The 20,462-nt window shown below is 42.0% G+C and overlaps 1 protein-coding gene across 10 annotated transcripts in view; it reads left to right on the top strand.

Annotated features, from left to right (window-relative positions):
* Window positions 1–20,462, top strand: part of MAP4K3 (mitogen-activated protein kinase kinase kinase kinase 3) — a 93,869-nt gene that overhangs the window by 21,319 nt on the left and 52,088 nt on the right. For 9 of the 10 annotated variants that reach the window (XM_061625567.1, XM_061625566.1, XM_061625569.1 and 6 more), the window contains exons 4-9: window positions 6,610–6,674; window positions 10,282–10,337; window positions 11,209–11,256; window positions 18,825–18,867; window positions 19,476–19,548; window positions 20,256–20,387. In XM_061625567.1, coding sequence (XP_061481551.1) covers window positions 6,610–6,674; window positions 10,282–10,337; window positions 11,209–11,256; window positions 18,825–18,867; window positions 19,476–19,548; window positions 20,256–20,387 — 417 coding nt within the window. Of the gene's footprint in view, window positions 1–3,974; window positions 4,244–6,609; window positions 6,675–10,281; window positions 10,338–11,208; window positions 11,257–18,824; window positions 18,868–19,475; window positions 19,549–20,255; window positions 20,388–20,462 lie in introns of those variants that run through there. The other variant, XM_061625576.1, reaches the window with a different exon arrangement.

The following is a 20,462-nucleotide window of genomic DNA, read 5'->3' on the forward strand; positions in this document are numbered from 1 at the left end:
GTCAGCCTTACTTCAGGCATGGCTTCTTGGCAGACAGGCAGAAATGTAGCAGGTGAAGCTTTTCCTGCCATTCAGTTGTCATTGTAGTGATGCAGGGAAACCTCTCTTGCAAAATTGCCTCGTGTCTCTAGTTGTTAAAGGTACAGGAGACTGTTGTGGGTAGGGGTGGGAAGGAGTTGGTGAACTTAATAAAATTAAGTTTGTTAGGCTTGAACATCTTGTCCAAAAAGGGGATATTTGCCACTGGATAGTAGACATTTCTGGGTTCAAGGAGGTTCTCTTAAGGAGGGGATGCACCACCACCTTCTTTAAGGTAAACAATACGTTCCCCTCCTCCAGTAAAGCATTAATCGCTCCCTGGACTCACTCAGTGAATCCTCTTGAGCTAGCTCTAAGAAGCCAAGATGGGCAAGAAAGTAGTTGGTCAAGTGCCCTTCTCCAAGCACATCTTCAGGCCGCAGTAATAAAAAATGCTCCCTGCAGAGTTATTTAGAGCAAATCCCCACTGGTGGGCACCAATTCTTGCCAAAATGTTCACCTTCATAAACCATCGAGGTGAAGTTCCTCCTGGGTGGGGAGTCAGCATAATTGTACCAATCCACAAAAGGGGATCCAAGGCTGACCCAAAAAACTTTCGACCAATCAGCCTACTGGATATAGTGGCCAAACTGTATGCCAAGTATCTGCTATGCAGGCTTGAAGATTGGGCTGCCGAAAATGCAATTATTGCGGAGGAACAGGCGGGTTTTACAAAAGGGAAGTCAGCAATAGATCATTGCTTTATCCTATCCCATTTAACTCAAAAATACGCTGGAAGGGGAAACAAGGAATTATTTGTCACCTTTGTGGACTTCACGTCCGCATTTGACCTTATCGATAGAGATCGACTATGGTTCAAACTCTCCTTCACTAACATTGATAGAAGACTTCTTTGCTTACTACGTATACTACATACGAACACCTCACTTAGGGTTAGAGTTGGCGCTAGTGGCTGTCTATCGGAGTCAGTTTCAATGACTAAAGGGGTAAGGCAGGGCTGCCTTTTGGCACCCTTTCTTTTTAATTTCTATGTTAATGATATCATGCAAGACCTGAGTGGCCCACAGTTCTTTCCTGTTTCCATCTTGGGCACTAAACTCTCAGTTTTACTTTATGCTGATGATTTGGCCTTGGTCGCCGTCACCTTGGTTGGAATGAGGAGGCTACTAAGAGCTCTGGGAGAATTTTGCAACAAAGAACATCTCTTAATTAACTATTCAAAAACCAATGTAGTGGTATTCGGAAAGAGAAGGAAATTCCATAGCTGGAAATTGAACAACCAGGTTATTGCCCAATGCCACCATGCTAGATACTTAGGAGTTAACTTCACGGCCAACCAATCTTGGAAATCTCACCTGGAGGCAGTGAAATTAAAAGCATCCCCCTCGGTACACTCTCTTCTTCGTTTTTTTAGGGTTAAGGGGGCAGTTTAGTGTCCGCTATGATTGAGGTTTTCCGGGGAAAAGTGATCTCTCAGCTCCTTTATGGAGCCCAAATTTGGGGGCATGACAACTTTGCTGTTCTTGAGATAATACAGAATTCCTTTTTGGGCTCCATCCTTGCCCTCCCAAGAGGCACGCCTGCCCCGCTTTTAAGGATGGAAACTGGGCTCCAGTTAATAGAATCCCTTGTACATGCGGCCCTTGCCAGTTACTGGCTAAAACTCTCATCCTCGAATGATGCCCGCCTTATTAAGAAATGCTTTCTGGAGCAGTTACAGAGCCCCTCTTCTAACACTTGGGCTATGCGCACTAAATTAATGCTGTCCTCTTATGGGATACACAGAAATTTTGCCTTCCTGTGTCACCCCTCAAGTAAGATTTTATAAGGACAGAATTCTGTTCTACTCAAGAAGGAAGGACGTGTTTGCTTCCACTCAGTCATCCTTTTTCCGGTGGTATCCCTTAGTTAAAACATCTTTTGGGTTTGAGCAATATTTCGTCTATCTGACCTCCACTGCTTTAAGAAAGGCCTTTATGGCCTTACGCTTTCAAACTATGCCCTCCGCTTTTTTGGAGGGGAGATATGCAAAACACCCTATTCATCAAAGACACTGTATTTGTGAATTTCCTGAAGTGGAGGACATCGCGCACTATTTACTATGATGTGTGCTGTATACCGAGCCTAGAAGGAAATTCCTTGCCACCATTTTATACTCCTGGAGATACAGACCACCTTTGGAGCAAATGTGTGCTCTTCTTGCTCCCTCCGATCCATGGGTAACACTTCAAGTGGCAAAATTTGCCTTGGCGGCAGGGAAATTGAGAGCTGGTCATTTAGCAACTGTGGGTATGCGTCCGGAGCCCGCCCCTGACTAGTCTATTTTAACTATAAGCCGCTTGGCTTGTTTTTCTTTTAATGTATTTTAGGTATTGTGTGTGATCTCTTGTAATAGGAGTCTTTTATAGTTTATATGGTTTTATTTGCCTTTTCCTATTTGATTGGTTGTACTATATTGTGATGGCCACTGGCTACAAACAATAAAATTTCCTCTTTCTTTCTGTATTCTTTTCGGCATCTACCGTATATTCCGGCGTATAAGACGACTGGGCGTATAAGACGACCCCCAACTTTTGAGAAGATTTTCCTGGGTTAAAAAGTCATCTTATACGCTGGAATAACAGCCCCCCAACCACAGCCACAACTCTTCAACCCGCTTGCCCCCATAGCAACCCGCCCCCAGCCGCAAGAAAGACCCTGATCCCCGTTTAAAAAGCCAGCGTCCCTCTCCCCTTTCTTCCCTGCGTGGCCAGCGCCCCCTCGCCCCATAGCTCGCACTGACCTTTGCCCACCAAGAAGTGGATGTTGCTGAGCACCTCGTTCTTGAGGAGGAAGGCAAAGCGCTCCTGCACCGTCGGCTTCGTCGCCTGCCAGTTGTAGGCCGGCTCCCGCGGCGCCAGCAGGCCGGAGGCGGCGGCGGCGGAGGAGGGCGCCGAGGAGGAGGCCGCAGGGGCAGCTGTCGGCAGCGGGTTCCCGCCTCCGCTGCCTCCCGCTGCTGCTGCTGCCGCCCGGTGGTTGTGCGTCAGCGGAGGCGCCGGCGCGGCCTGCGGCGGCAAGAGCAGCAAAAGCAGCCCGCCGTTGGCCGCCCGAGGAGGAGCAGCCACTGCCGCCGCGGCCCCGTCGCTCGCCTGAGCAGCCGCGGGCGGAGGAGCAGCAGCAGCGGCGGGAGGCGGCGCAGGCGAGGCCGCCACGGAGGAGAAGGACGCGGGGAAGCTGCTGCTGCTGCTGCCGCCGCCCGGTGGTTCTGCGTCAGCGGCGGCGCCGGCATGGCCTGCGGCGGCGAGAACAACGAAAGCGGCCCGCCGTTGGCCGCCCGAGGAGGAGCAGCCACCGCCGCCGCGGCCCCGTCGCTCACCTGAGCAGCCGCGGGAGGCGGCGCAGGCGAGGCCGCCACGGAGGAGAAGGACACGGGGAGGCTGCTGCTGCTGCTCCCCACCCCGGCCGCCATTTTGCGGCGGAGGAGGCCGCGCAGGAGATGGCGGGGACGGAGGAGCAATGGGGATTCCCCTCAGGGGAGGGGACGCCGGGCCAGGCTGCAAGCAGGAGAAATACTATATTCCGGCGTATAAGACGACACCCGGCGTATAAGACGACCCCCAACTTTTGTGAAGATTTTCCTGGGTTAAAAAGTCGTCTTATACGCCGGAATATACGGTACTTAAAACTTTTTTGTTTAGGCAAGCTGATCCAGATGCAGATATGCTGATGTGTTTTAATTTGTGTGTGTGTGTCTGCTGCTGTTTATAATTTGTTTTTAAAATATTTTAATTACTTATTTTAACTGTTTTATCAGTTAATTTTAATGTCTTTTGTAAACTGCTTAGAGGTTTTTTCTTTAAAAAAAATGATCCAGTACAGATGGAACAATGTTTGGGATACTTCCATTGGACTTGCTCCAAACTGGCATCAAGCTGTATCTGAATATGAGGGATTTTGTTCTTTAAATGCTTCAATTCTTTGGAGCAGATTTTCAGGGGTGAGGTTAAAGAATGGCTTCCCCTCCTTTTCCATTAACAGAGGCATCTGATGGATAAAAAGGCCTTCAGCGAACAGATGGGTACTATTGGATTCAACCGAAAGTCCTTAATTTGGCAAGGAATTGGAACAATCTGTACAAATGCAAATTTAAAGTAATGTAGTGTTTTCTAGGAAGACTTCTGTATTTGTAAGGATTGTGTGCAAGAGGGAGTTCTGGCACATGTAGGTATGTGATAGAGTTAAAAGAAGCTGCATCTGTCCTCTGTCTTCTAAAAAAATGTTAAAGGTAGAGAACACTTTCTGTGATTTCTGTTGCACTGGGGAAGAATATTTTGCATGATTAATCCCTAATTGCTCCTTTTGGTCTCCCCCCATGATTCCATGATGGTAAAAAAAATTGTAGACCCCCCCAACCCCTCAAACTTTGCCCCCCCTTTTTTAAAAAGGGCCAACTTCACTTTTACACTTTGGCTGCATCCAGTTATTACATGGCCCCCTGGAGGGCTGACTTTAGATCACTGCAGCCCTCAGCCCAGAAAAGATAAGCCCCCCTCGTCTTACACTCGCATTGGAACTACTCAGTGCACATCACGTCTAAAGATACTGTTTTGATTTTTTTCAGAGCCATTTATGAATATTTTAGGGACTGCCTCTCCCACATGAACCTCCACAGACCCTGCATTCTTCATATGAGGCCCTTCTTCATGTGCCCCCTCTGAGGGAGGTGATAAGAACTGGCCTTTTCAGTGGTTGCTCACTGTGGAATGCCTCCATAGAGAGATGTACCTGGTGCCATCATTACCAGCTTTTAGGTACCAGACAAAGACACCTTTGACTGCTTTAAGATATTGTTATATATTAAGCAGTATAAAAATTATCTAAATAAATAAAGATGTCCTTGTTCAACCAGCCATTTGGGTCTTAACTGGAGTTATAGGATATGATTATGCCCAAGCCTGTATTTGGTGTTCATCTTTAGTAGGGTGGGGTAGGAGTTGACCTTTTTATCGTATTTCAAGATGAGCACTTAAAGTCAATTCATGTTATTTTATTTGTTTGCTTTTCATGTATTTTAAATTTTGTATTATGCATGTTTTCATCATTGTAAGTCACTTTGAGACATTTTTGTAATAAGCAACAAATGCTATAATTATAATTTAACCATATGTTAGACACATACTGTTGAACCTCAATTGAGGATACGTTTGCCTAGAACAGCTTATTTAAAGCTGTTTCTTACCCATTGTTTTTCTAAGACTCATTGAGTGTATTCAGGCTTACTTTTTAATGAAGGCTCATTGAGTTCATTCTTAGTCTTCTAGAGCAGCTTTTCCCAACCTTGGGTCCCCAGATGTTGCTGGACTACAGTTCCCACGATTCCTGACCATTGGCCATGCTAGCTGGGGCTGATGGGAGTTGTAGTCCAGCAACTTCTGGGGACCCAAAGGTTGGGAAAGGCTGTTCTAGAGGCATAAATTCCATTGAGTTTTAAAATGTAAATGTACAGCCTTCAAGTCAATTCCGACTTATGGCGACCCTATGAATAGGGTTTTCATGAGGCTGAGATGCAGTGACTGGCCCAAGGTCACCCAGTGAGCTTCATGACTATGTGGGGATTCGAACCCTGCTCTCCCAGGTCGTAGTCCAACATGTACAGTTCATGAAGCATATTATCCATCTTGTCCCTCAGAGAGCTGCAGGCTATTAAGGGTTGGGTTGTTAAAAAAATTGTGCAACATTGTTAGGCATCAAGTTCCATCTTTGACTTAAAACCTACCAATATGAACTTCTCTCTCCTAATGTGAACTTCTCTGGCTTAACAGTGAGGTGGAAAAAGCCTGAAGACTTTCCTTGTAAGACTTTGTATGATCTGGAAGAAATACCAGAATTTCCTAAAATAGCAAGATACATCTTGAGTGGTTATTTTGCAATTTTATCAGAATGAAAGAATGGTGGCCAATCTGTGCTGTTACATTTGTGGCAAAGATAGTAAATTAACTAACTAACTGAGATGCAGCATGATGATTTATATGTACCTTACATCATTTGTTGCATTGTGCAGCACATTTAAATGTTACTATGTCTCAGCTTCTGCATTTTGGCAGTATTTTGAATCATGTAGGCATGTTATCTGCCGCCTCATTTGGTTTGTATTTATTTTAGATTTCTCCTCCCGCCAGAAGTGTAAAAAATTGATAGTAAAACACAGAGAAATCCCAATAGAGAGTGAAATCCCAACTAATCCTCCTAGGCCTGGACGTTGAAATGCCAGCCCAAATGACATGGTCTTGCATCATTTCCTTCATCAACTCTTCTAAGTAGAAAGTCACATACTTATGTATCAGTGACTGAGAACACTTCTGAATATGGTTGTGGGGCGCAGTTCAAATAAAAGCGCTTTTTGTTACTTTTGGAGTCTGCTGCAAGAGAGGGCAAAAGGTGTGTTGCATAATATGCAGGCTTCTGTTCTGTTTCTCCAAGATAGGCATAGCCCTTCTCCATAAAGTAGGACAAAATTGCCTTTGCTAACCATTAAGACTGCATTTATTGTTTATAAATGTGCAAAACTAATAAAATTTGATTTTTTTAAAGACGTGATAAACTGTGGATTTGCATGGAGTTCTGTGGAGGCGGTTCACTGCAGGACATTTACCATGGTAAGTTAAAGAGAAATGCAACATCTTTTTAATTGAAACTGCAAATAGGAAGTTGAAAATTAAGAGGGCTCTACCATCTCCCTCAATAATTCCATGTTGGACGCAGAAAAGTTTCTTTCAAAGCCAAGAGAATCAACACAATGTATCAACTATAGCCTACAGGCACCAGGAAATAATAAGCCAAGCCTCTTGACAATAATATGAATCTTCACTGACTGTAATAACTGCTCAAGATGTGAGCCCTTCTTCCTTAATTATTTTTCTGAACACTACCTTCTTTTGTTTTCAGCCCTGGTAATTGTCAAAGCTTGTAATTGGTTACAATGTAAGAGGGCAGTTATGTAAGAAGTAGTGGTAAAAGGAGATTAGAGGGTGGATAAGACACCTCTAAACATTCATTTTACCGTAATATATTCAACAGACTCCTATATGTGACTAACAGTATATTCTTTCTACGCGCCCCACCATTCCTTAAATAAAAACTGAGAAACAAGTAAACTGACCTGAAGTTCTGCCCATCTTGTCTCAATCCTAGGTGATTTATTGACATGTGAGAAATGAAATATTTGTGCCCTGATCCTACTCAAAATTAAGTCCTGTTTCTCTATGTGGAACTTAACATTTATTTATTTTTGACATTTTATATCCTGTCTTTCTATGATAAAATCAAACTCAAGTCAGCTTACAAATCACTCCCTCTAATAGCAAACTCAGGTGGCGAGTGCCAACAGAAATGGAGCCATAATGGGGCCACTGAGAAACACAAGGGGAGGTATTATTAAACTTCAAGGAACTATGAGGTTCTTAAATGAACAACATTTTTTTAAATGGGGTAACCTTCCCCAAAAAAGCTCAGTGAGGACTGAGCCTTCTCAATAACCACACAAGTATCAGTTGGAAAAGAGAGGGTAAAATGCCCTGCTTGAATGGAATGGCTGGCTGTAACCTTGATCAAGAGGATAGATATGCTGCAATATTTTGTTGCAGGTCCCACTTGTTAAGAATATAACTTGCAACAAAATAAAAACAATTCTAACTGGACAAGATATATAGCAGTAAAAACGGCAACATGAAAGTATGCTTAGGATCCCAGTATTTTTGCATCACTGGTGCAAAGATTGTAAGAGACATTTAAACTTTTTAGATTGCAGTTGAATTTTTAATTCTCTGTCCTATACAAGTATACAGCAGGGCTTGGAAAAAGTCCACCAAATCTCCATATTGAATATAATAACTACTATAGTAACAAGCTCTATTGTTGGCCATGTTGTGTACTGCAGTTTTCAATATGTTGAAAACAGTTTGTTGCCCAAAACTATGCCCAGTGTCACAAAATGTGCCCCCCCCCCAAGTCTTATTCACACAGCATAGAAGTGATTATATACCCAGTGATGCTTGGTCATATTTCAGTAGATACATGAACACATAATGCTGTTGTATTACTTGCTGTGAGTTCGAGCTGTGCTGGGTTGCAAAGTAGTTCCCTTAATATTGCTCTTGCTAACCTCCTCCCCCCCCTTATTTTCTATATCACGTTTTCACCACAGTTGAAAAAATATCACATGAAAGAAAAATGGAGGGGTTCCCCCCCCCGAATGATAGCATGACCTTTCTGCTACTCAAACTGTCGTTATTTTAAGCTTGACAAAAAGGGAGTTCTTTACTTCTGCAAACATATTGTGTTTTTCCTTTATGCCTAGTCATTTCTGTGTTTCTCTGTTCCACAATGATTGATTATATCCTGGTGATGATGCCACCTGTGTGTTCGGAAGTGAGATTATTTTACATGTGCAGCCAAACAGATTTCTGGAGCTAATGCTTTCCTTTTACTACTGATTTTGGCTGCTGCAAACCTGCTTTTTTAAAGAGTGAAATATTTTCTCTCTTAATTAGTTTCCAAGCTGTTTCTCACAGCGGGCCAGTGTTGACCAGTAGATATGCAAGTAGTAAAATCCAAAAGATTTCAAGCATGCTCTTCTCTATATTGCCATGGAGTTGTTAGAGAACTGAAATTAGTTGTTAACAGTGAGTGCTGGTGGCTCCATGTCAGTGGGGCAGTGGAATCCATTCCGGGTTTTAGTCTGAACTTTCAAGGAGCTGTCTAATGTGCTTCCCACCAATAATTTGCTCTTGGGTCACTGAGAAATAATAGTCAAGGATTTGCAAAAACAGTAAAATCACCTACAAATACCAAGCAAATTCATAAAAGGGGGGAGTATGGGGGGAAGAAAAGTATGAAGGAACCAATAGCAGCTCTTGAAAGCCATCTGCTTTTTAGAGGTGGGAAGGAAGAAGCAAAGTCAAATATATGGAGGTAGTGGGTTTTAACACTTTGGGACTCACTGTGTCAAGGACATTATTATTTTTTTCCAATGGGGGCAAAAGGAATAAGACTGTCAAAGATTGCCCCCTGGGGTCCTTTGACCTCAGCAACCCCAAGTCTTTGCTTCTGAGAACAGTACCAGTTCCCTGGGCCACTGCTTCCAGGGCAAATACTCACTTTCCCAGGATTAGTTTATACCTAACACCAACCCTAGAAGGTAGATTGCCACCACCACTTTAAATAGTCCTTCACTCTGAGTAAAGGGAAACTCAGAGCACTATCTGAAATCCTAGAGCCGATCTATTGTTAAACTCCTTGCTCTGGAGCATTAACCTAAATTAATCAACAGTAGTCAGTAGAGTGTGGTCAAGGTCTGGATTTAGAGTCATTAACTCCAAGCAATACACACCAAATAGAGAAGGTAGTTTATTTAAAAAGAGAAGAAAGATGCATGTAAAAAAGAGAGCAGCATTACTTTCTTTTAAAGCCAATTACCCACAACTCAACTGAGTAACAGATACATTTACATAACACTGTGGGAGATTCAAAAGAGACAAAAGGAAAATAACAAAAGCTTACTTAGCCTAAGTTAATACTCACCAAGTTGAAAGCCTGGTTCCCAGTGGCTTACAAGCATCTTCAGGCAAGTCAAGGTAAATGGAATAGGGAACAAGTAACTGAACTGAAGGATCACCTTTATTTTATGGTGTTTAGCTGGCAACAGGGAGGGGGCCAATTAGTCATCCTAGGTGCTCCTTCCGTGATCACCTTCTTTGAAGATAAGGAGAGCTAGACAGTCAGACCAAGTGGTCCCTGATCTGCAATACCCAAACTCCTGACTTTGATCTTAGGAAGCAGTTAAGAGATAACAGATAGGACTCAGCTGCATCTTCTTGACATTAGCAATTTGCAGCTGTCTGGCACTAAAACACTTGGGTTTCCCCAGCACAGAGTATCCCGGAGGTCTTTGCAACAAAGCCTCCCAGAATTCCCTCTGGTTGAGCCATTTTAGCTTGACCAAACTTAGCTATTCTTGACAACATCCACTGAACAGAATGATGCCTTAGTTCTTTGAACCATCACTATGACTTCCAGCTGAAATCCTCATTTGTGAACTTTTCTTGCCATTTTGGCTAAATTTAAAGTGGTAGTGTGTCCTCTGTAACATTTGTTTCTGGGCCGGGGAGGGGAGGGAAGGGGAGGGGAGCATGCATGAATGATTGATTGAATTGCGGTGAAATTGTCATGGAACATTCTAATTTTGGGGGGGGGGTTCTCTTCTAGTGACCGGACCTCTTTCAGAGCAGCAGATTGCTTATGTTAGCAGAGAAACACTACAGGTAAATTTCATTCTTATATTAGCCTTTGGAAAAGAAGTCATCTGTAGGAAAAAGATAAAGATACCAGATGTTTTTGTCATTTTATGAAGGGGGTGGATTGCATATTGATTATAGGTAATGCTATACTGTTGATTTGTTATACTATTTTCTTGTCTAATTCTTACTTGCACCTCCTGCAAAGAAATGAGGGCTGCAGCTAGTGTGTGTGTGTGTGTGTGTGTGTGTGTGTGTGTGTGTGTGTGTGTGTGTGTGTGTGTGTGTGTGTGTGTGTGTGTGTGTGTGTGTGTGTGTGTGTGTGTGTGTGTGTGTGTGTGTGTGTGTGTGTGTTTTGGCTTAGTGTGCTGCAGACAAATATACCTCTCTTATATAAAGGCTTTGAATCTAAAGTGAACTGCTCTAATGATTACAAAAGATTCTTGTGCAGTTCTACTTTTATTTGCTGTTGAACAGTCAGTATATCAAAAATGGAAAAATGTGTGGCTCTCAAATCTCAGAAACATTTGCTGAGAAGGAAAGAAGGATCGTAAGTGTACTTATGATTGCAAGTGTCAATACAGCTAGGTGCTTCTGTTACGTGTTTTGCTTTTGCCCAACTTTGAGTCATCAGAGAAGCCTTTCTGAACATGTTCAGTGTTGACTTTTTGCCAGACTGCCTTTAAAGGAGAAGGTGAACCCATCTTGCTTCTGCTTCCTTCCTTGTTCCTTCTGTCACCTTTCCAAATGTAGGTAGATCCTGCAGTAATGTGGATGGAAGCAAATGAGATAGAGAACAGACATGTAATTTATTTTTCATCTAGTTGGGTTTTCTGTATTGAGTACGACATGAACACATACATGCAACTTTTTCTCACAACTTTTTTTTTAACAATAGGGCTTATATTATCTTCACAGTAAAGGAAAAATGCACAGAGACATAAAGGTAGGACGATTCTTTAAATTGTTTCATGAGGTGTATAACATTCCCAGTTCAAACAGTAACATTTGTAGATTGAAACATGAAAGACGATTTTATGTCCATCAATTTTTAAAACTGGGATCATATGAAGTGTTTTGTATGAAGGAGGCAAAAATGCACTTTTAAAAGGTATAGTAAGGGGTTTTGGTGGAGGCTGTGATTCGTTGATGTTATAATACAGCTTCTGTTCCTGTGGGATTAAAATATTCTTTTCGGCACCAAAATGGTTTTGGTGCCTGCTTAAAACTTTTTTGTTTAGGTAAGCCTATCTAGATCTGTAGATGTTGATGTGTTTTAATCTTTTTAGTCTGTTACTGTTTTGTTTTAAAAATGTTTTAAATTGTTTGTTTGTAACTGTTTTATCAATAATTTTAATGTTTTTTGTAAACCACTTAAAGGTTTTTTTACAATCAAGCAGTATATAAATTTTGTCAATAAATAAATGTCTGTGTTATAATTTTGACACTGGCAGATGATGCAAAAGTACTCTAAGTTGAGGAAAACCTAAGGTGGGATCTGGAAAATGCCTTGCACAAGCAGAAGATGCTTGCTCATTCAAGGGAGGGGGTCTCCACCAATTCCCCCTTCCAATGGCAGTCTTTTGTACTATGTCCCATGCTATTCTGGACATTCCCCCTGTTTCAAGAATGACTGGGATTGGGATGTAAGATTGCTACAGATGGGAAAGGGCTCAAGAATGTTCCATTGTGCTCATGCTTTTCTGGGGTTGATAGTTTGAAGAAAGTACCATTCCTCATCTCCTTGGGTTTGGGTTGCTAGCACAAAATAGTGCATCATTGTCACAACTTATGTGTTTTTTTTGGTTGGCTGCATGCTGTTTTGTATTCAAAATGAGTATTTTGTCACTTCATCTTGATCTCTACTTTGTGCACATTGACTAGGGTTTGTTGTTATGGTTGTTAATAGCCTGCCTTAGTTTTACAGATTTTACTGTTGAGTAATCTTAGCTAGTTTTGTCTGGGAGCTGCTGAGTTTGTCCATGTGCCTTTCACCCCTATGAATAGTTCTGGACACTGATGAGGTTCTCAGATTTAGAGTGTCTTCTAATTTTAATATGATTTCTAGAGTGAATTCTCTAATATACATAATGGGTTATATCTAACTAAGTCATTGCGTAAGTGTAACAGCTTCCACTTGTGCAACAGAACTCTTCCCCCCCCCGCATTGCCCCAGATCTACTCTGAGGGTTTCCACAACCCTCTAGATAGGGGTAGGGGGGACACCTGGGGGGAGGGTAAGTTCTGTTGAACAAGCGGTAATTGTTCCATTTGTGCAATGACTTAGTTGGATTCAACCCCATGCCCATTTGTTATAAAATCTGTACATAGAATCATAGAATAGCAGAGTTGGAAGGAGCCTATAAGGCCATCAAGTCCAACCCCCTGCTCAATGCAGGAATCCAAATCAGAGCATTCCTGACAGATGGCTGTCCAGCTGCCTCTTGAATGCTTCCAGGGTCAGAGAGCCCACTGCCTCTCTAGGTAATTGGTATACATATTGGAATATTTTGTATTACCTAATGCAGTTCAAGTTTTTATTTGCCACCTTGTTAATGGATAACCATGCATGATCGGGTCTCACACAGTGCATAGTTAAACTATGATGGCTTTAAAAGAGGATTAGACAAATTCATGGAGGATTAGGCTATCACTGGCTACTAGCCTTGATGGCTCTGCTGTGCCTCCATAGTCAGTGGCAGTATACTTCCAAACCCCAGTTGCTGGAAACCACAGGAGGTGAGAGTGCCTTTGCACTCAGGCCTTGCTTGTGGGCTTCCTATTGGGGCATCTAGTTGGCCACTCTGAGTACAGGATGCTGGACAAGAGGGGCCTTCGGCCTGATCCAGCAGAGCTCTTTTTAATGTTGGCACTGGAATTTAAGACTGGTGCAGACGTACACTACTGGTTTCTTGGTCAGTAGCGAGCAGGCTATAAAGTTGCATATGCTCTCTTCTCTCCTTTGTTGCTCAAATTTCCCCATCCACTATAACCATTACATCAGTACTCATTAAACTCTACCTAGACTTTCTCCTTAGCCAGCGGTTGAACCTGGGTTGAAAACTATTAGCTTTAACTATGGCTAATATTGCCAATGTGATACGTGACTGTGGTTAAGATTAGTGGGGATGGAATTTCAGGAAGGAGCAGGGAGTGCATAATCCTGCCACTTACTCCTGATCTCTTCACCGCAGTTGAAATAACATTGGCCCTTAATCTTCCCTGAATTTTATTTGACAGTTGTGTATATTGGGCAGGAAATTGGCTTAGATCCAAAGATGGCCCCGTTTGAGGCACTTTTTGCTTACACATGTAAGGAGGGAGGGTGTTTGACTTTAACTGATTCCTCCTCCTTACTGTAGCCTTCTTAACACCATCTCCCATGCCATAATCCTGGAGGCAATAATATTTGATTTTTAAAATCAAACTTAAATATTTATTTTTTTAAAAGTAATTGTCAGTGCTAAGGGTTGGATACAGATTTTGCTCCTTTTTACAGGAACAGGGGAATTCTACTTGGGGAACATTCCCACCAGGAGAATTGAGGCAACTTTTGCTGATTCTCCCTTCCGTCTGGGGGATTCTCCAGAACAGCAGAAGAAGTGGTATTGGAGGCTGTAGGGGGAAAAGGTATCTGCAAAAGGCCTCCCACAGGATTTTTTGCTTAATCAAATGCCTTATATGGGTGGAATGAACCTGAATCCAACCCACTTTTCCTCGTAGAGAACCTGGTTAATGTTAACCAATCTGTGCAATATAGTAGACAGCAATTTAGTCATTTAAAAATATATTCTGTGACATGTTCTAAAATTAGTAAAAATGAAGTTGCCTAAAAAAGTATAGTATCTGCTTCAATATAGTGTGTGTAATATTTTATTTAATTGTAAATTAACATGGTTTGGTGGTGATTTGCATCATTGTTTAAGAAATTATGAAAAAGTATCAGTGGGAAACTTGGCCTTTGTACCCCTCCCTCTGATGAAAATTACCTTGGGTTAGTTTGTATCCAAGCTGATGATTTTAGAGAAGCACAATATTTTTCAATATTTAGGGAGGCACAATGTATGGGAAGAAGAGTGGAATATAAATTTAATAATAATACTTCTGTATGGACAGCATTTTATAATGGGATTCATGGAACACTCTTCCAACAGAAATTGGGCAGGTGTCCTTGCTTTTAACCTTTTTATGCCATCAGGCCTTTGCAGCTGTGTAAACTTTATTGGTCATTTTAAGTATTATTTTATTGTTTTTATTGGTGTTTTATCTTTTATCATTGTGCAGCACCTTGGTATTTTATGATATGGTGGTACAGAAATACTTTTATAAATGAATAAATAAATATGTGTAGTTTGTGGTACCCAAAATGTTATTTTCTAGTGAAGCCAAGAAGGGGGCTAGTACACAGTGTATCTTTGCACAAGTTTACTTTGTTCCAGTTTTACTTGATAGAACCTTGCAATGCTACTGGGTCATATTTCAGAATGACATGATACATTCTTATTAGAACATCTTCTTTGAGGCATTTGTTTTAATTTGTCTTGATATGTGAATAGGCAGATCTATAATCTTGACATGAGGATGGGCAAGGTTTCTCTGTGTATTTGCCAGAGCTTGGAAAAGTTACTTTTTTTGAACTACAACTCCCATCAGCCCAATTCAGTGGCCATGTTGGCTGGGGCTGATGGGAGTTGTAGTTTTAAAAAGTAACTTTTCCAAGCTCTGGCCATCCCTCTTTTTTAATATAAACAAGTATGGTACTATAGCTTTGTTCCATTTATATTCTAAATACATAAATATTATCATTGGATAGTTCTTTTTATCATAATTGGATTATCGTTTGGATAGTTTGGTAGACAGTGCTGGGAAGGAGTCAGTGGTCGTGGTGCACGTTGGCACCAACGACATGGGGAAATGCAGCCGTGTGGTCCTGGAAGCAAAATTTAGGTTGCTAGGTAGGATGCTGAAAGCCAGGACCTCCAAGGTGGCTTTCTCTGAAATGCTACCAGTTCCACGCGCAGGACCAGCCAGACAGGCCCAGCTTCGCAGTCTCAATGCGTGGATGAGACGATGGTGTCGGGTGGAAGGGTTCGGATTTGTTAGGCACTGGGGAACATTTTGGGACAAGCCGGGCCTGTACAAAAGGGACGGGCTCCACTTGAACCAGAATGGAACCAGACTGCTGGCACTTAAAATTAAAAAGGTGGCAGAGCAGCTTTTAAACTGACTGAGGGGGGAAACCCGACAGGAGCTGAGAAAGGTCCGGTTCGGAATAAACCTCCCCCCTGGGATAAAAACCAAAGAAATGATGAAATTTTAAAAGGGGTAGGCCTAGAAGTAGGCATTGTGAGAGCAGGGGCACAGGATATAAATTCAGAAGAGCAAAATTACCACAGGCCTAACCACAAGTGCCAAAGACACTTGAAGAGAGACACTGCTTACAAGTGCCTGTACGCTAATGCTAGGAGCCTGCAAACCAAGATGGGAGAACTGGAGTGCTTGGTCTTAGAGAAGAGCATTGATATAGTGAGCATAACGGAGACCTGGTGGAATGGAGAAAACCAGTGGGATACGGTTATCCCTGGATATAAACTATATCGGAAGGACAGGGAAGGACGTATTGGTGGCGGAGTCGCTCTATACGTGAAAGAAGGCATTGAATCCAGCAAGCTCGAAACCCCAAAAGAGCCAGACTCCTCCACAGAATCGTTGTGGGTGGTGATACCGTGCCCCAGGAGGGACTTAATACTGGGAACGATCTATCGTCCCCCTGATCAAAATGCTCAGGGAGACCTTGAGATGAGATATGAAATTGAGGAAGCATCCAAACTAGGAAATGTGGTAGTAATGGGTGACTTCAACTACCCGGACATAGACTGGCTGCATATGTGTTCCAGTCATGACAAAGAAGCAAAGTTTCTAGATATTCTAAATTATTCCCTAGACCAGTTGGTCATGGAACCGACCAGAGGGACGGCAACCCTGGACTTAATCCTCAGTGGGGACCGGGACCTGGTGCGAGATGTAAGTGTTGTTGAACCGATTGGGAGCAGTGACCACAGTGCTATTAAATTAAACATACATGTAACTGGCCAATTGGCAAGAAAATCCAACACGGTCACACTTGACTTCAAAAGAGGAAACTTCACATAAATGAGGGGATTGGTAAAAAGAAAGCTGAAAAACAAAGTCCAGAGGGTCACATCACTCGAAAATGCTTGGAAGTTGTTTAAAAACACTATATTAGAAGCTCAACTGGAGTGCATACCGCAGATCAGAAAAGGTACCGCCAGGGCCAAGAAGATGCCAGCATGGTTAACGAGCAAAGTCAAGGAAGCTCTTAGAGGTAAAAAGTCTTCCTTCAGAAAATGGAAGTCTTGTCCGAATGAAGAAAATAAAAAAGAACACAAACTCTGGCAAAAGAAATGCAAGAAGACAATAAGGGATGCTAAAAAAGAATTTGAGGAGCACATTGCTAAGAACATAAAAACCAACAACAAAAAATTCTATAAATACATTCAAAGCAGGAGACCATCTAGGGAGACAATTGGACCCTTGGATGATAAGGGAGTCAAAGGTGTACTAAAGAACGATAAGGAGATTGCAGAGAAGCTAAATGAATTCTTTGCATCTGTCTTCACAGTGGAAGATATAGGGCAGATCCCTGAACCTGAACTAACATTTGCAGGAAGGGATTCTGAGGAACTAAGACAAATAGTGGTAACGAGAGAGGAAGTTCTAAGCTTAATGGACAATATAAAAACTGACAAATCACCGGGCCCGGATGGCATCCACCCGAGAGTTCTCAAAGCACTCAAAGGTGAAATTGCTGATCTGCTAACTAAAATATGTAACTTGTCCCTCGGGTCCTCCTCCGTGCCTGAGGACTGGAAAGTGGCAAATGTAACACCAATCTTCAAAAAGGGATCCAGAGGGGATCCCGGAAATTACAGGCCGGTTAGCTTAACTTCTGTCCCTGGAAAACTGGTAGAAAGTATGATTAAAGCTAGATTAACTAAGCACATAGAAGAACAAGCCTTGCTGAAGCAGAGCCAGCATGGCTTCTGCAAGGGAAAGTCCTGTCTCAGTAACCTATTAGAATTCTTTGAGCGTGTCAACAAGCATATAGATAGAGGTGATCCAGTGGACATAGTGTACTTAGACTTTCAAAAAGCGTTTGACAAGGTACCTCACCAAAGGCTTCTGAGGAAGCTTAGCAGTCATGGAATAAGAGGAGAGGTCCTCTTGTGGATAAGGAATTGGTTAAGAAGCAGAAAGCAGAGAGTAGGAATAAACGGACAGTTCTCCCAATGGAGGGCTGTAGAAAGTGGAGTCCCTCAAGGATCGGTATTGGGACCTGTACTTTTCAACTTGTTCATTAATGACCTAGAATTAGGAGTGAGCAGTGAAGTGGCCAAGTTTGCTGACGACACTAAATTGTTCAGGGTTGTTAAAACAAAAAGGGATTGCAAAGAGCTCCAAAAAGACCTCTCCAAACTGAGTGAATGGGCGGAAAAATGGCAAATGCAATTCAATATAAACAAGTGTAAAATTATGCATATTGGAGCAAAAAAATCTTAATTTCACATATACGCTCATGGGGTCTGAACTGGCGGTGACCGACCAGGAGAGAGACCTCGGGGTTGTAGTGGACAGCACGATGAAAATGTCAACCCAGTGTGCGGCAGCTGTGAAAAAGGCAAATTCCATGCTAGCAATAATTAGGAAAGGTATTGAAAATAAAACAGCCGATATCATGCCGTTGTATAAATCTATGGTGCGGCCGCATTTGGAATACTGTGTACAGTTCTGGTCGCCTCATCTCAAAAAGGATATTCTAGAGTTGGAAAAGGTTCAGAAGAGGGCAACCAGAATGATCAAGGGGATGGAGCGACTCCCTTACGAGGAAAGGTTGCAGCATTTGGGGCTTTTTAGTTTAGAGAAAAGGCGGGTCAGAGGAGACATGATAGAAGTGTATAAAATTATGCATGGCATTGAGAAAGTGGATAGAGAAAAGTTCTTCTCCCTCTCTCATAATACTAGAACTCGTGGACATTCCAAGAAGCTGAATGTTGGAAGATTCAGGACAGACAAAAGGAAGTACTTCTTTACTCAGCGCATAGTTAAACTATGGAATTTGCTCCCACAAGATGCAGTAATGGCCACCAGCTTGGATGGCTTTAAAAGAAGATTAGACAAATTCATGGAGGACAGGGCTATCAATGGCTACTAGCCATGATGGCTGTGCTCTGCCACCCTAGTCAGAGGCAGCATGCTTCTGAAAACCAGTTGCCGGAAGCCTCAGGAGGGGAGAGTGTTCTTGCACTCGGGTCCTGCTTGCGGGCTTCCCCCAGGCACCTGGTTGGCCACTGTGAGAACAGGATGCTGGACTAGATGGGCCACTGGCCTGATCCAGCAGGCTCTTCTTATGTTCTTATGTTCTTATTGTAGTGTCAAAACAGTTAAAACAACATGAAATCTAAAAAGCTGTGTGTTGCCATTTTTTCTCTTCAGGGTGCAAATATTCTTTTAACTGATAATGGCCATGTGAAATTAGGTAAGTATGTCTATATATACTCACTTCCATATATGCTATCATTATCAGTATCTTAGCTGGGGAAAGCATAAAGCTTATAATTACAATGCAAAGAAGTTCCTGGCAAGTGTTTGCTTTAAAAACTTTACTAAAAGAACTTGTGGAGAGACAAGCAGCTGTTTATTTTTTCATTTTTTTAAAAAAAAGACTTTCCTCTTCAGCTGCCAGAATTGCTGCACTGAAAACTAGAAGACTTTGTTTGAGCATGCATTTTTCATCTACATACGCTTGTAGCTTCCTTTCAATTTTGACCAAAAATTATTTTTAACAAAACAGTTTAAATGAAGACAATTTAAATAAGAGTATAGGAGTGGGCTGTAAGACAGCCCAGTGCCAATTACCTTGGAATTGGGAAGAAATTGCTTATGTAGTCCTTATCTATAGGCTTTAATGAAAGCGTAATTTCTTGCACCTTGTTGGAGGATAATATTCTGAGAGAGAAATATCAAACAAATGTTACAAGGGCTTTCAAACGTTGTCCTAACCAGTTAATAAAGATAAAACTCTGTTCTGTTTTGTGCAATAAGTATGTAAATTATTACATCACATTGTTTTCAAATCTTTTACAGCTGATTTTGGAGTAGCAGCACAAATAACAGCTACAATTGCTAAAAGGAAATCTTTCATTGGAACACCGTATTGGTAATTGTCCTTTAATTGTCCTTTAAGGACAATTGGTTAATTGTCCTTAATTCTTGTTACATTACTAAAAATATAACATGATGCACACCTAGAGCTGATCTTTTCCTTGAATTGGGTGGGGAAATCCTTCGGCATACTGGAATACCTACAGGATGGGCATGACCAAATCAGGATTTATGAATTGGCTTTTGAACCCTTTTCGCCGCCTCCTTCTCATTTTGGAGTGTTTGGGTAGTCAGGGATTTAATGTGGATTGTGGCCCAGTTTTTAAGTGACTTGCCACAGTGAGGCTTTGGCTTTCCCAGCCTCATTTATGCACATGCTACTTGGGGCAAAGTTAGGCCAGAAGAATTGGCCAGACGAAAAGCAGCCTGGCCTGTTAATGCCCTGAACAGCAATTCGAATATATACACACAATTATAACATTTACAACATGGAGATGCATGATATTGTCTGCTGTTAATGGTAACGGTTTCAGTTGCTGACTGAAAAGTTGGCAGGCAATGTGGAAAAGCAACAACCTTGACTTGGCATTGGGAATCATGGAAGTGGAAAGGAATTTGCAGTTTGTGGCTTAATTAAAAGTGTAATGAACATCAGTGAGAATAACTGAAATTTACTGAAAAGTGTTTGGGCTGCATTATTTTCCATAAATGCAGGAATGAGAACTTATTGCATTTTCCAATCTATTGTTCTCTTACTTTTAGGATGGCCCCTGAAGTTGCTGCAGTTGAAAGGAAGGGTGGATATAATCAACTTTGTGACTTATGGGCTGTTGGAATAACTGCTATAGAACTAGCAGAACTTCAGCCTCCTATGTTTGACTTGCATCCAATGAGGTTGGTAATTGTGTGTAATGTTCAGGTAACTTTTAGAAAGAATTCCTAAGAACATAATTACCATAGGATAAATGT

The sequence above is a fragment of the Rhineura floridana genome, chromosome 4 (genome assembly GCF_030035675.1).
Source record: "Rhineura floridana isolate rRhiFlo1 chromosome 4, rRhiFlo1.hap2, whole genome shotgun sequence".
NCBI lineage: Eukaryota > Metazoa > Chordata > Lepidosauria > Squamata > Rhineuridae > Rhineura > Rhineura floridana.